This window comes from Euprymna scolopes, chromosome 12, assembly GCF_053919585.1.
Source record: "Euprymna scolopes isolate OS-2025 chromosome 12, ASM5391958v1, whole genome shotgun sequence".
Lineage (NCBI taxonomy): Eukaryota > Metazoa > Mollusca > Cephalopoda > Sepiida > Sepiolidae > Euprymna > Euprymna scolopes.
The window spans coordinates 97709278-97725681 of record NC_136493.1 but is presented as its reverse complement, the minus strand read 5'-3'; the positions used below and the strand labels follow the sequence as shown (position 1 = coordinate 97725681).

Below are 16404 nucleotides of genomic sequence, written 5' to 3'. Positions count from 1 at the left end.
TTTTTTGTAACCCCCCCCCCCCCAAAAAAAAACTGTATTTCTCCAGTATATGGGCTGTACTGAAATATTAACGTTATTAGGTGCAATTCCAGAATTCAACCTAATAAAAAAAAAATACAAGAAAAATCTTTATGATGTACATATCTATCACAAAACAAAAATGTCATATTCCAAAAATTATGTTAATTGATTGAGTAGTTTTTTTTGTTTTTTTTATAAAAAAAATAATTTTTAAATGATTTTAAGAAACTAATGTAGAATTGTTAGTATTACAAGGCTGATCTTGCAAGTTGGAATTACTGTGGAATTATGTATCCTTTTTGCTTACTCATAAAATTTTATTTTGTTCATTAAAAATATAACTACTTGATCAATTTACATTATTTTTGGAATACAAAATCTTTATTCTGTGGTGGATACGTACATCATAAATATTTTTGGTATTTTTCTTTTTTTTTTGAATTAGGTTGAATTGCTTTAAAAGAGCCTTTTTTTTCTTCATAATTTAGATCAAGTCCTATTTTATTTTTCATACTTAGATATTTAATGCATTTACAGACATCTGTCTTAGTGTCAATTATTTAAATCTATATTTTATATTCTATGCTTATATCCCCTTTGTCACTGCTGATTCAGTTTTTATTATACTCAGCTAGTGTTCAGGAAAGATGGAGAAAATTTATAAGTTATTTATAGGGACATTTATAAGTAAAAAAAAGTCTGATTTTCATAAATGTTTATAGTGAACATAGTATGCCACACAACATGACGTTTCTGAATTTTTTTTAGATGAGGGATGATTATCAGTATCATTTGGATTCTTCGGACTACTGTTCTCATCTTGAGTGTGATTTTCACGTTTCGGTCGATGTAGCCTCCGACCGTCTTCAGGTGTATCTTATCAAATTTGTGAATCTTTCTATCACAAGGACCCGTGACCTAGTGGATAAAGTACTTGATAAAATAGTGTGCACACCTATATGTTGAGAAATAAATCGACAACAAGTAATCATAACTGAAATCTTACTCATATCCATCTCTACTATTTCCTCTTTATTTGAAATACTTCTTGTTGCACGTGGTTCTATCGCAAGGACCCATGACTTAGTGAATATAGTACTTGATAAAATTTTGTTATAAAGTGCTGGGGGTTGGAGATTTAATCCTCAGTGCATGCAACACTAAAAATACAATTATTAATAACTTAGGAGTTCTACCCAATCATGGATTACAGAACAAGAACATGCTAGCCCCATGGGTTAAAAAAAAAAAATCTGATTTTCATAAATGCTAGCCCCATGGCTCCATTCAAAATTAAAGAATAGTTCAAGGTATTTCAAGAAGGGTTCCAATCAAAATTCTGAGTTTAACAGAAAGATTCCCGAATTCAACAAGATACACAAAAAGTTGCAAGTTACATCGGTCGAAACATGAAAATAACAATAACAAGATAAGAACATTAGTCGAAAAAATCAAAATAATATTACAAACAACATAACTTGGGGATTATGTTCTATATACGTAAATAATGAAAATGTTCCCTGAAACCTAGGACAGGAAATGCTTGGTTTTTAAATCATTGGTCATGGAAACGAAAATTGATTAACGTTCTGTATTACAAACATCTAACATGTACAGTTATTTCATCGTATGCGATCGCTTTTATTATTTATGTGCAACAAATTAAGGCACGACAAATGTACAAAAAGATACAACTGCTCCTATGACATTTAGGCATGACGAATTTAAGCATGAAAATTAGTGTTAGGACAATTAATTGGAAATCGGGGGGGAAAAAAAAAAAAAAAAAAAAATCAACAAATTTGAGGGTATCGGAATCGATAGCAAAAAAAAAAATGGTGTCTATTTTCCGATGCCAAAGTGATTCTTTTAATTGTCTTTTTTACTTGATTTTGTTAAAATCTTCCATTGCTGGTAATAATGGTAAAATAATAAATATTTATTGATTTTAAAATACCAGTAAAGCTAAAATCTATAAATCACCCTCCACAAGTATAATTTTACATTTAGGAAAATATCAGCATATTTAACATGTGTTTTTACAGAAATCGGGGAAAATAACAACTCTATAGTTAAATATTTAGAGATTTATAAAGAATCAGGATCGGTAATTGTACTGGAATCAAGAATTTAATATGGAATCCGTAATTGTATCGAAATCGGGAAAAATATTGGAATCGTCCCATCACTAATGAAAATTGCTCCTGTTTTTTTTTTTTGTTTTATTTTGCTAAAAGTTTTTGTAAAAAAAAAAATTTTTTTTTTTTCAGACTTTGGGAGAATACTTTAAAAAAATAAACAAAACATTCATAACAAGAAAAAAAAAAAAAATGTTTCCTTAAGCTAAAATGAAAAAAAAAATATTTCCTTGCTTATTTATAATCATAAATGTTCTTTTTTTTTTTTTAAAGTATTTTTTTTTAAAGTATTTTTTTTTAAATAATAAATGTTTACCAAAAAAGAAATTACAATGAAAAGTAAATATATCAAAAAATTATTTAATTCCTACAAATTTCGACTTAAAAGTCTGAAATAAATTTATTGTTTAGAAAGATTTTTAGAGTAAAAAAAAAAAAAGAGAAAACGGTCTACTAGTTTGTCTACATTAAAAATGGTTGCTTCTTGTTCTTGACATAAGAATACCAGGTTGCTCAAATGACGACGTGTGTAAACATCACACAAATAAAGAATCAGCAGAAGCAGTTGTCATGCCTTGTCATACATTTGTTGTGCCTTAGCAAACACCCATATGGGATGATAAACATTATCCTTATGATCACAAGTATCCCAAACCTAATGTTGCTAAAAAGGACAAACACAAATAAAAGTTATGGGGCTCAGAAGAAAGATCCAAGCGCCATAATCAGATATTTCCTTGATAGCCATTATGTTGGACTGTGAATGTTGATCCTTCTTATTTCAGATAACAGAATACAACAGACCAATTGCAGGTGAGTATATATGATTATCTCAAAACAAGGAACCACACAGAGGTAGAAATGCAGGTGCTTGTCCAGAATTCCTCCCTGTATTAAAACAAAAATAAAGAAAAGTGTGTATGAGGTGTGTACCCCTTATGAAAAGAAAATATCATATTTCAAAAATCCCATAAACTGATCACGTAATTTTATTTTTAAATAAAATCATGTTATGGTTTACCTAGAAGTGGCTGTCTCATAATGTCATTTTAAAAACAGGTTGAAGGAACAAGGGAGAGAACTCCACATAATTCAAACTAGCGAGATTTTAGAAAAAAGGAAACTACACTAGCAATGGAATATGGTCACTGTTTAGAATTCCACTTATATTAAAAAGCAAAAATAAAGAAAAACGAAGGGATCGGCATTAGAAAAACTAAAATTTGTTTAAAAATTATGTTCTTTATAAAAATAAAACTACTTGATCAATTTACATGATTTTTATTTCCATCACAGGTAAGTACATCATAGAAATTTTTTTAGTTTTGTTTTTAATATAGAGGGAATACTGGACAAGAATGAAATAGAACAAAAAGGAAATTACACTAGCAATGGAATGTGGTCACTGTTTAGAATTCCACTTATATTAAAAAGCAAAAATAAAGAACAAAAATTTTATAATGTACATACCCGTGACAGAAAGAAAATATCATATTCCAAAAATCACAAATTGATCAAGTAGTTTAATTTTAATAAAGAAAATAATTTTAAGCGGATTTGAGTTTTTTTTCAATGTTCCTATGTTAAAAATGGGTTTCCAAAATCTTGCAAGTTGGAATTATTTTGGAGTTATTTCTCTTGTTTTCAATATGGTGGGGCTACATTGTTGCTGTTAGCATGACAACAAAATTTGATTTTCATATTTAAAAATAAAACTACTTGATCAATTTACGTGATTTTTGGTGTGCGATATTTTCTTTCCATCATGAGTATATACATCTTACAGATTTTTCTTTATTTTTTATTTTTTTTATATATAGGGGGTATTCTGGACAAGAACACAGATTTGTTCATTTGGTTTTACAAATTACATCCTCTAAGTAACTATTAATTGTTGGAGACGGTTTCTGAAGTTTATCATACAAAGCGCACTGTTTAAAAGAAATAGAACATAATCCTAAAGTTGGTCTGATCTGTTTTCACAAATACCTTGTGTACGATATGTAAATGTACGTCTATAATTTTGAGATTGGCTTTTACAAGTAAGCTGCCCAGCCGATATACATTTGGCACAAGAGTTTCTCGCTAGTTGCCTCTTGTATAAGGTAATTCACTTGACCTTCGACTGAGAGTGGAAGGCCTCGGGGTTTGGTCTTAGAAGCAAGAATTCCTCGCATACGGTGCTCAATCATCTGCACATGTGTGAGTGCCTGCTCATTAGTTATCTCTCCGGAATTTACCTGATGTGAGCGCTGCATTTTGTTGGTCTTTTGCCATTCAACCAATGGATCATAAATGAACGGCTTCAGGATACTCATAAGAGGGTCCATTTGGTTACGCAAGACTCGCAGGGTCACTTCACATGCCTGACGGAAAATGCCTTCATAGCCCATGGGACCCATGGCCCCAATCATGTTATTTGTTAAACGGAAAGGCACACGTTCTGGCCACTCAAACGTCTCTCCCTTATTGAAAAGGCAATTGAAGTCAACATGGACACAATCTCCTGTTGTAGAATCCATGAGAATGTTTTCTCCGTGCCTGTCTCCAAGACCCAGCATGTATCCGACCATGTCCATAACTGCCGACGTGCGTGCATAGGCTAGCCTTGCATTATACCAAGCAGTAGGATCCGAGAATGTCCGTAGAAACCATTCATGGAATACACTTGGGTGGAGTGTCAGCAACTGTCGAAATAGTTCCATTTTGCGGTCAACCGGGGCTTGTAAGGCCGGAATGTAGGATTTCAATTCTCGGTTACTGATCTGAAGTCCCTTTTCACGATACAGTTTACGCAGGATATACTGCAGGCCGCTTGTGTTATTCACCCACTCGATGATCCCACATTCTTCATTTAAAGGGATCACTGTGTAGGTACGGATCAGTAGTTGCCGTTTTCGGGATTCAGGATCTCTACGAAGAAACTTATTAACAATGGTGTTGAACTCCATCAGACGACAATCTTTCCGTAGGTCATCCTTTGGTTTACACATCATCACGTACAGATGCCCATCGCTACCTCTAATGGTGATTTTCTTGGGTTTTTGCAGCGAAGCTAAAATCTCAATCGTGTCCTCGAACGTGCTGATGTAAACAGAGTCACCAGGAAAGGGGTTATGGTCAGTTTTGTTGCTCGTACTGGATGTTGGTAAGGTGACCGTCATCGATGACTGTAAAGGTACAATTATCTGGCTGAATTTACTATCATCCAAAAGCCGTTTAAGAGGTTTAAAATGCTGCGAGAGGCTCAACGGCTGGGTGTTGGTACAATGCCGCTCAGACAATTCCAATAAACGCTCAGTTAGTTTAGTCGCATCCATTAAGAACTTTCCTAGATCTTCATTCATAAGTTTAGCTTGCTCAAAGATCTCCTGGCATCGTTTGACACGTTTCGGATAGGATGATTTACTGACAGCCATAAGCATCCACATGGCCTGAGCGGGAAAAGTGTAGAGCAATTTAGCAATGATTTTAACAAGCTGAATAAAAACGTCCGAGTTGGCATGACAGATACGAGATATTAACTGCGGAAAAGCAGTGAATAGCTGATATGGTGCAAGTTTACGACTCAGATGGTCAATAACACTGTTTAGGCTCTGTAAGATGGTCCTTTGTGATGGCAACCTCTGAGCGGACGTTTGGTCCCTCATGCCAGACTGGACCACCGTGCTCCCATAATCAAGCCAAAGACTGAGTAATCTCGGAAGTGACTGGTAAATATATTGATTGCCGTACTGGAGGGAGGTACTGTAGTATTTCACGACATAGATAATAAACTCGCCTTGTTTCACGGTGTTGTCAGCATCATCCAGAATATTGTTCTTCATCTTATCATAATATTTGGCGAGATGAAAATAACCATCTTCCCACTCTCGGCACAAATCGGTGGTCTCCCTGTACAACCGAAGAATGGTGTTGCTGTCCATGCTAGACGTCTCATCACAGTATCGAGCATAAAGAAGCTGCGCTTGTGCTGACGTAAACAATTTCTCCTTGGCTGTTTTCGTGTTCTGCTGTTTTAGTTGTTCTGGAAAATGTTCTGCCATTCCTTTCTGAAGACAAGACAATGCTTGGTCGTTCTGCCCTTTTTCCCAGAACCACTTGGCCTTTTCCAAGCAAAACTCTGGGAGATTATACGACGCAGCTTGAATGAGTGACCCGTATGCCGTCTGCAAATAACCAGCTTCTCGAGCAAGCATAGCGGTGCTTAGAAACCACTTTCCAATTTGTTCCTTAAATTGATCATGATTTGGTAACAGAGTTAGAAGAGTTCTCCGGAATGTCAAAATCGGCTCCTGGATACGGAACGATGGCTGCATAAACTTTAACCGTGCGTCCCATTGGCTGAGAAGTTCATCAAGGCTCATTTTATCAGATTCCCCACTGCAATTCATTCTTTGTACATCAGTCGGAAAATTGAAGAGAACTTTTTGCATCTGTTCTATTTCATTGAGCATATGTAACCGAACGACATATTCGTAGCCTCTCAGATATGATCCGCTCTCTAAACAGGCTGCTGACAAAGGTCCCATTAGTTCACAACGGACGCTATTTAGGTGCTTTTTCACAAGGTCTTCTTTGCCATCTCGAACGGCAAGCAAGATCTTCCCCAGCCCTACGGCCCAATTATGGTTATCTCGCTCCAGTTTCAAATTTGATTCGAGTCTGTCCCAATCTCCAAGTTTTGAGGCAGCTTCAACCCGATATGAGTTGAGCTGTGATTGCCATGCTGGCTTATTAGCCAAAACGCCATCTGCATGCATCAACGCCTTGTTCAACTGGCCAAGTTCAATTAGACTCCTTAACCAGCCATGGTGATGACTGATCTCATTAGGTTCAAGTTGAACCGCCCTTTCGTAGCAAGCCTCAGCATCTTGATATTGACCCACACTTTGATGAGCAAGAATCTGTTGCACGAGGGTCGGTTGCACCTGTCTTATAGCAGCCACACCTGCAACCCCATCGGGTTCGTCCATAGCAACATATAAACGTTGTAAGAAATCCAAGTGATCCTGGACGTTACATTCCTTGTTGCGAATAAATTGTTCAAAATGCATTAGTGCTCTTGTGTAAGCATCGCAATTAAAGCATGCCTCGGCTAGCATATCCTGAGGAATCTGTTTCAGAAACATGTTTACTGTATTATAGCCTTTGTCTTTTAGGTAGACTGGTTCCTTTGATGATGGCATTTCAGATGCTTTCAGCTGAGCTCGGTTGGTTCTCCACTTTGTTAGGTAATCAAGTACCGAAAAGACGGTCTGAGCACTCATGTGTCTAAAGTCAGCAACGCTTCCTTGACGCGTGTCTGATTTCCGAACTTGGTTCAATACTTCCATAATCTCATTATACAAGTCTAGAAGGTCTGGTTCGGCACCATTGAGTAGAACTTGAAGAATTATATGTGGTAAGACATACAGAGCAATTGACGTGTCATGCCGAGCAATTGGACTACAAGCCTGGAACACTTTAAAAGGGCGGTCCTGAATGACCCGAGATGAGAGATAGACGGTCCAGGTGCTTATCCAATCCTTGTACTTGGAGCCTTTGGCACTGCCATAAATTGGTTTCTGCAGATTTTCCCAGCTGCACGGAGAAGAAGAGATATATTTCGAACTGAGAAGAGGCTGGAGGATTTCTTGAACATGTTCAGAAAACCGTTTCCAGAGTTTCGTACCTTGGACCTCTCTTTCATCACATTTGTCACTGATGTTGTAAATCTGAAGAAGGTCTTGCAGAGCCAAGGAAGCACAATCCTGGACTCTCGTCTCTGTAGATGCAAGAAAGGCACGGATAATTTCATTGATGAGACCAAAGACAAAATTATCATCTTCGGTACTCGTTTGGAATTTGGCCAATTCTTCTTTCGGGTTATTTGACACGAGTTCCAGTCTCCCTGGATCAATAGCACCAACTTCTCCCAAGCATTCCCCAGCAAGACAACGAATCTTCAAATCGGATACTCTGCAGACCGACAAAAGTACCGATATCAGTTGTGATATGACTGCATCTGCATTTTCATTATCAAGCATATATTGATGTAATTGTTTGTGATTTGAACGAAGTAGGTTTCTTAGCTTTAACAAAGCGTGAGTCTGAACGTCAAGACTCTCATGTGCCACCCCACGGAGGGAGTGAGAAATTTTGGTTCGGAGATCAGATTGACTCGAGAGGTCACTAGCATATTGCTTTAGTGATAACTGGACATTTGTAAGCTCTGGAATATCTGGCAGGTAATAAATCTCATGGAAATGACTGCAAAATGCTTCTTTATTTTCAATAAAAAGAAACTCAAAGATCCCAGCAACTTGGGCAGGTAGTTGCTGGACGAGGGGTAACAGGGTTGCAGAAATAGGCGACAGCATATCACCGAGAGCGGGGATTTCAACGTGTCTTACAAATGCATTCCAAGCACGACAGGAGATCTCTGGAAATTTGTCGTCTTTAAAACGTAGACTAATTCGGAGTGTGTTCATGATTTTATGACGGACAAACGTAACATGCTTGGGTCCCATTAGTTGGATGATGGATGTCAAACTTTCCAGTGTGAGTTTTTTTTCTTCTATGGGGATGCTTGAGATGAGGAGCTGGGAGTCAAAAAATGCCAGGACACCAAGTAAGCGTGGCTGCAAGTAGTTAGCCATGTCCTCCGTTGTTTCAATTCTTCCTTTGTAGTGTTCGTCATAGGTGCTCAGCAGTTTGAGGCCGTTGAAGACCTTCATATAGCTGGCACTTAGGTGGAGTAGGAGCTCATTGTGTACACGCTGGAAATCAATCCGCAGTAAGTTGCTCAGCTCGATCTCGGTTTCGGCAAGGTGAAACTGGAGAGCTTTTTCGATTTCTCGCTTGCTATGGTGCCGCATCAGATACGAGAAGACATATTTTGTGCAAGAAATCAGCAGCTTCATGCGGCTCGGTATCTGAAGATTGGTGGCGAGTAGTTTTATCAATGTCGATGCTTTTGGTGTGGCCATAGCAACTAGCTGTGGCAACAGGAAGCGTTCAGTGCTATGAAGGAAAGCTCTTATATCAGCATGCTCAAAAACGTTACTAACTTCTCTTAACATCTGTTCTGGCTTTTTTCCGGATCCTTGCACAGCACTATCGTGCATTATATTAACCAAATATTTACATATTGGTTGGCGGTAATTCAGAAAAATATTAAATGGTTTTGGTCCTGTCTTCCTGGCCTTGGACAGATCTAGAAGTTGTGTATAAGCAATAGCACTTGTCAGTGGAATTTCAGACAGCATATTCTCCAAGAGCGTAAGCACAACATTCAAGAGAAGATCTCCTTCCAAAGATCTTCCAAGAATTCCCATGATCATTATTATGGCACTCTGCAATTGAACATTTTTCCTTGATTTGGAATCAATTAATGCATCTTTTAGTTTTTTAAATATAATCTCTGCAATATTGTTTCCAGAATTCTCTATCAAACTCTGAAGACAATTACTGAACAAGATGGTGGTGTCATAATCCGTTTCATTAACGAGAGAGAAAATGGAATCTAACATCAACAAACCCCATTCATCAGTTGTCTGTAGTTCAATATGACGGAAGACACGTTTTAAGCTGACATAGAAAAGTTTCTGCATCGATGAATCTTTCTGCACCAGCAACCGAAGAAAGGTCCAAAAAAGTTTTGGATTATCACATTTTGATGGTTTGACTGAAAATCTGTTCTCGATATTCGTACTGACAGAATGTTTGCATTTGTTGCATTCAAGTACAAAGTTCTGCAGAACGTCTTCCTTCTGAGAATTGGTTAAGCAAGAGAGTGTAAGTCGGGACAAGGCTGTTTGACGAGCCATGACACATGCAAACATGCCAAATATTTCAGCTAGGCACTTGTGAAGATCAAGATAGTTTAGCTGTAAAAGGTTGATAACATAGTCAGTTACCAGATAATTATAGTTGTTACCAATTTGGTTTAAAAGTACAGGCAATGAAGAAATTGCTTGAGTAGTTAGTTTAGCCTCTTTCAATTCAGATAATACCAACGTGTAGACATGACTCCGCCACTGGCTGCAAATTTCTTTTGGAAAGAAAGACAAAACATGGATGAATAAGCAAGCAGTAGATACATCAACATAAGAATCAAGTTTGTTTACTAACTCAGCATAGCTTTGCATATTCGAAACATGCAGATCTCCCCATGACGACTCACGAGGTAACCAGGGTATCGAGAGCACGCCTGCAAACTCCATCTGACATTCAGGTAACAACACTGTTGACGAAGTCACCATCTGTAAGGCACCGATAGACCTGGCAATAATTGTCAAGCCCTGATTCAGCAGATTCCTTCCGCCCTCAGAGAGAGGGCAAATGGAACAGGTTATCAAAAAATGTCTCCAACAGGAGGAGATATCCAGCAGCTCCTTTTCAGTGATCCACTCTGTGAATTGCAAAGAAGTTATTCCTCGAGTTTTGTATTCTTGACTTAACTTTTCTTTCTCGATCATATCCTCCCAGGAGTGAAAGAGTAAAACAGACATTTCGATTATGATCTGTAAAGCTGTTAAATTCCACAAGATCTTCTCGGTTTCTTCACAAGACTGCATGCTGTTGAGGAACTGAAGAAACCCTTGAAATTTCTGTTTCATCTTCTTAAAAAGATGGCTTTTCTCTTCTTGGAGAATTGGTTTACCTTTCAAAGAAAATTTACCCTTTTTCGATTGCAAGAATGTCTTTTTGATTTTTTTTGGAATTTCTTCAGAATTATCAGGACAGTTACTTAAATATTCTTGTAGCTCCCAAAAAATTAAAGTGGATAGGTTTTTTACCAGAAATTGGCTATTGCTTGTCGTGCCAAGCATAAAATATAGATTTTCTTGCAGGCATGAAATAAGCGGCTGGTGCACAGGTCCAAACACATTGACCATCTTCTTTAGTTTCACAAGAACATGATTCAGAAGTCGGCTCACACTTGCAATTATTAATTTTGATTTTTCCAGGCGCAGATTCTTTGTCCACCCTGGCAGGTTTATGATCATTGTGAATTTTATTAAAATTAGTTCCAATTTGTTACAATCAAAGTGAGTGGCAAAATTTCGAGAATCAGCTTCCACAACTGCCCGTATAACAAGATCAGCGGCATCTTCAAGTGTGTCTCTTTCCTCGGCAGTTAGAACAGTGTCATCAGAATAGATCATTGTGGGAAGGGCGACAAACACAGCAACAAAATACTCAAGCAGATCCAGACCCGGAAGACCATAAGAGAACAGAAGGTTAGCGATAACTTTCAATGAGACGACTTTTAGAGGAATGTCACCATGTTCAACCTGAGTCGTCAGGCTCCCCCAGAGGATGGCCATTGAAGGAACCGACCAGTCTCCAGGCATATAGTGCATTATCTGCAAGATAATTCCAGTTATATTAACTTGAAGCATTTCGCAAGTGTCGACTCTAAGCTCCACCGTAGCTGGCATTATCTCGGTTTTTCTTTCAGACTCTGGAAGACACTGACCTATCAATTCCATATTTGTTTGAAAAACTTCAAGTAAAAAAGACTTGTCATTGCAGTTTTCGGTACCGGTTTGATTTAGATTTTCACTGATCATTATCAGATTACCCGAGCAATAGATGAGCTTTTCAATGCTCCGACTGAACAGGTAGGGTTCGTTAAGTTTCACACTCTTCAGTAGTTGCACCAAAAGACTGATACATTTGTCGTGGAGTTCACTGCAACCCGGGTGGCTTAATAAGCGAAGCATCTGCGCTAAGAACCAGTAGACGAATGCCTCGCAAGAATTTATTTCGTTTTGGTCTACTGGCTCTTCGTGGTTGAATTTATATTCGTCGAGGATTTCGGAAGTTACTTTGAGTAGGAAATGACAGTTGGAGGCTCCTTTGCCCGAGAGCTGCCGAGATACAGTTTCGACATCGTATAAGGATTTGGCTATATGCACGAGAGCAAAGCTAAGTTGATTAACCTCGTGAGTTTCGTCGTAGTTCTTTAGCAGTTCGACAAGCGTTAAATCCATCTTCGCTTTAGTAATTCTAGATTTGCCTTCAATAATCTCATTACATAAATAGTTTTCACAAAAACATTCTCGGGTTTGACAAGTAAATATGTTCCGTACGTTACGGTCATGAAATGTGTTCTTTGTACTCGTTATACTTCGGTACGGAACATTATAAAGTTTTCTTTTTTTTTTTAAATAGGAAGAAATGTATGCGATACTGTTTTTAAAAGTTCATACCTTCTGAAAAATGCTATATTTCCTGTTTTGTGACTCTTAACGTGGGTTTTAGTTTTAGGTTGCCGCCATTTTTTAAAGATTATTTGTTAGAGTTATCTCCCTTAGATAGAAAACATTGTATAAACACCGGATCAAAATCGAGTTGTAAAAAAAAAAAACAAAAAAAAGCACACGACCCAAAACACGTACCTTATTCTCGTACTTCAATGTTCTCTGCGTATACGATACTGTTTTTAAAAGTCGATACCTTTTGAAAAATGCTATATTTCCTGCATTATGGTTCTTAATTATTAAAAGAATATATTTAGTAATCCTCAAGTTTCGCGTGTTTTTTTTTGTTTTGTTTTGTTTTTTTAACACTTCCGTTTTACTGACATTTTTGCTTCACGATGAATGACCTGGAAAATTAATGTTTACCAGTTTTAAAATATTCTATTATTCCCTAAAACCACACAAAGAAAAAAATACTGCCAAGTTCGTTTGTTTATTTAAAAACTGGTAAATATTAATCAGAAGGGACTTTTCCAGGGCATACATCGTGAAGCAGAAGAGTAGTACACAGAAAACGGAAGTAAACAAAAACAAGCGAAACTTCAGAATAGCCCTTTAATTTATCATTTTGGTTAAAATCAAGTTTCGTCTTCTGTATTTACATCCTTCGTCGGCTGATATTTGTGCTTCGCGATGAATGCCCTGGAAAAGTCACTTTTGATTAATGTTTACCAATTTTAAAGTATGCGAAGGAACTTGGCTGTTTTTCAGCAAATAACAGAATATTTTAAAACTGGTAAATTTCCTTTCGGCATTATCCGATGCTTTCCGTAAACGTCGCTCCTTATCACTGAATTTTAGTAATCTTTAACATAACCGCAGTGACGTGCTTTATTTCATTGAATTTTCAAAGAAAATAAACTGTAACTGAAAAATCACGTTTTTCTTTTTTTAATATATATATTTTTTTATTCTAAGCATTATCATTAGCGACATAAATTATTTAAAGCAAATACGGCGCTTCTTGTCTAGAACTACTTTCTATGAAAAAAAAAATTAATCTTTTATCATGCACGGTGCACTCGTGACACCCAAAATTACGTAAATTGAACGAGTAGTTTTATTTTTTTATAAAGAAAATTATTTTTAAACAAATCCGAGGTTTCCTCATATTAAGAATGGCTTTTTAAAATCTCGCAAGTTCGAATTACTTGGAGTTATCCCCTTGTTCCTTCAAACTGTTTTTAAAGATTGTCTACGATTGAAATATATTTTAAAGAAAGTAATTCCGATTTCAATCACGTAAATTCTTTCGAGTTGAGAACAAAACACATGCTTGAGTCGGATTTTGCCTTTCTTCCACACCAAAACGTTCACTTATTCACCTTTTTCCTCTCCTAATCTGTAATATAAAGCTAAACGTCTGTGTGTCTGGTCACGAATAGGCTCCTACATGGTTGACTATTTAAAAAAACTGATTACATATAATGATAGAAGATGTATCGAGACACAGGAATGGGTATGTTTGATCTGGCAGAATGGTGGTTCATTAAAGTTGTGGGGTCTGCGTTCGCGTCTTGTCCACAAAGTATGGAAATAAAAAATTTAAGAATTAAAAAAAAAAACGGTTACAGGTGTTTTTGATATAGATGTACATAAGAATACTTTGATAAGTATGTTTTAACTTAAATAGGGATGGTATAATAAAATTATAGGGTCTGTGTTCGCGCCTGGCCTCCATAGAATGGAAATAGGCACAAACTTTAATAAAAACTTTTCATATTTATCTGCGTAAGTATACTTTGATAATTATGTTTCAGTTTGAAGAAATATTGTATAATAAAATTATGAGGTGTTCGTTCGCACCTGACCTCCATAGAATGGAAATATGTCACAAAGTTTAACAAAGTTTTTTTTAATATAAATCCACAATATTGTGATAAGTGTTTCAGTGTGAACAGGTATGGTATAATAAATTATGGGGTTTATCTATTTTATTTTTACTTTCATCATATTTTGCTTTGGTTTTGATACCCCAAAATTTACAACCCTTCCTTTTCATAACCTATCATACTTTCATAAATAAGAGTCCATTTTCTGTAGGCTGTTTTTGAACCCAGTCAACGACGGGTACTTTTGCTAGTTTACAATAAAGTTGCACATGAACGAAACAACCTCCAAATAAAGACATTAGTTATTTTCATTAAAAATAAAAAATTTTAAAGAAAACTTTGGTGCAAGGATGAAAAATTGGGGTATGAGGAGAGAAGACTGGTTAGGACAAGTTAATGCTGCTTAAGCTGACATAGCTAATTCATATTTTCACTCTACTCTCACCACAGTACCGCATTTACACTAAGCATCTATCAGCATATACAGGGTGTCCAAAAAGCCACTGAAGGATTGAAAATCTTTGTCATTTTACCATTAATGATTATTTTTTTTTCTCTATTTCAGATATTTTACAGATAATATTTTGGAAATTGATTGTGGATAAGAATAACATTTTACAATGTATGCAAGTTGTGAAATTGTTTTACCAAAATCAGGGGTCAATTGTTTTGATTCAAAGAGCTTATCAACATTTTCATGTCAGCGATAGCCCAAGTCTTCCTTAAAGAGAGAGTCTATATTAACAAACCCTGCAAGAATTGAAGGAAAACATCAGGAATGAAATAAAGGAGCTAAATCCCATCTGCAATCTGTCATGAATAATGTTTTGGAAAGAGCACAAGTATGCGCAACTGAAAATGGCCAACATTCAAAAGACATGATTTTTCATAAATAAAGATTGTTTGAATTTTGCATTTTTTTTTTTTTTTTAATTTCCCAATGTCTTAGAGTTTGTTAAAATTACAGAAAGCTATTATAAAAAATAAAGAATCTATTTAAGTTCAAAACCCTTTAGTGACTTTTGGACACATTGTACATCTTTCATCAGTTAACACAAAAACATCATACCATGACTAACCTACTTAAAACCCTCATTTTTATATAATATGCGACAGCGGTTTGGAGGTAAAAAAATAAAATGAATCAGATGATATTTAATTTAAAATGAAAATAAAATTGGTAGTAAAAAGACTCTCCTATTTACTAAACTGGAGCAGATACGCTGATTTGCCTGCCGAAAAAGTGATGCAATTCTGAACTCTGTTACAAACATCTCCTGTGAAAATATTGAAAGGGAAACCTCATCTCTAGCAAATCAAGTGATTTGTCACCTAGGCAAGGGGAATTAAAAAATAAAATGGGACAAACTAAAAACGGGGCCTAGCGATCCCTCTCATACACTACCTACCTTATGAACTAAAAATGTTTAAAAATGGACCCTACACTTGACTTCGAAAACTGGTGTTGTATATATGTGTGTTCCTGCACGTCTAGTCTTTATAAATATATGTGTCTTGTATCATCTAGTGGTTAGAAATGTTCAGTGTGTGTGTTTATACATATTCAAACAGAGTTCATGTAATAACATGGAGAAGGTAACAGTCATTAGTTTGGGACACGTTCAACAAACATGACACATAAGCACACGATGGCCGTTTGATAACAGACTACTAATCTTAGGTTGTGGCTTCCTTCAGCTCTTGGACACTGCAAGAAAACATTTCATTGGACTTCTTTTTGTTTTTCCTCATTTATTTTCATTTTCACAGTTAGGTGTTTCCCTCAGGGATTTACAATGCTTTCTCCCTTTATTGTTTACACCGTCTCTTAGCCCAATCAAATACTTCCATGACTGACTAAGTCAACCTCCTCTCATGGGCAGCTCCCACGTTCTCTTACTTTGGTACAATCCAAGTTTACCAAAAAGTTAAAATCTTGATAGTGAATGAAAACTTTTTTTTTTTTAAAGTTTTCTAAAACTGCATTAAAAAAAAAGTAACATGAAAACTGAACTTTATTCAATATTAATTTAAAAAAATGAATTAGAAAATAGACATTGGATTTACTTTCGGCAGCTTTTTAACTCTCACTTCTCTTATTTCATATTTTAATTCTCACATTCCATAAACAATGTTTCTGATAAATTGCTGTTTTCTAGA

The 16404-nt window shown here is 36.1% G+C and overlaps 1 protein-coding gene across 1 annotated transcript; it reads right to left on the bottom strand.

Moving 5' to 3' along the window:
• Nucleotides 1-443: 443 nt before the first annotated feature.
• LOC145291436 (serine/threonine-protein kinase ATR-like) lies at nt 444-13230 on the bottom strand. Its single transcript, XM_080137279.1, has one exon. The coding sequence runs from the start codon at nt 12140-12142 to the stop codon at nt 4196-4198; it is 7947 nt and encodes a 2648-aa protein (XP_079993405.1). The 5' UTR covers nt 12143-13230; the 3' UTR covers nt 444-4195.
• Nucleotides 13231-16404: the final 3174 nt, after the last annotated feature.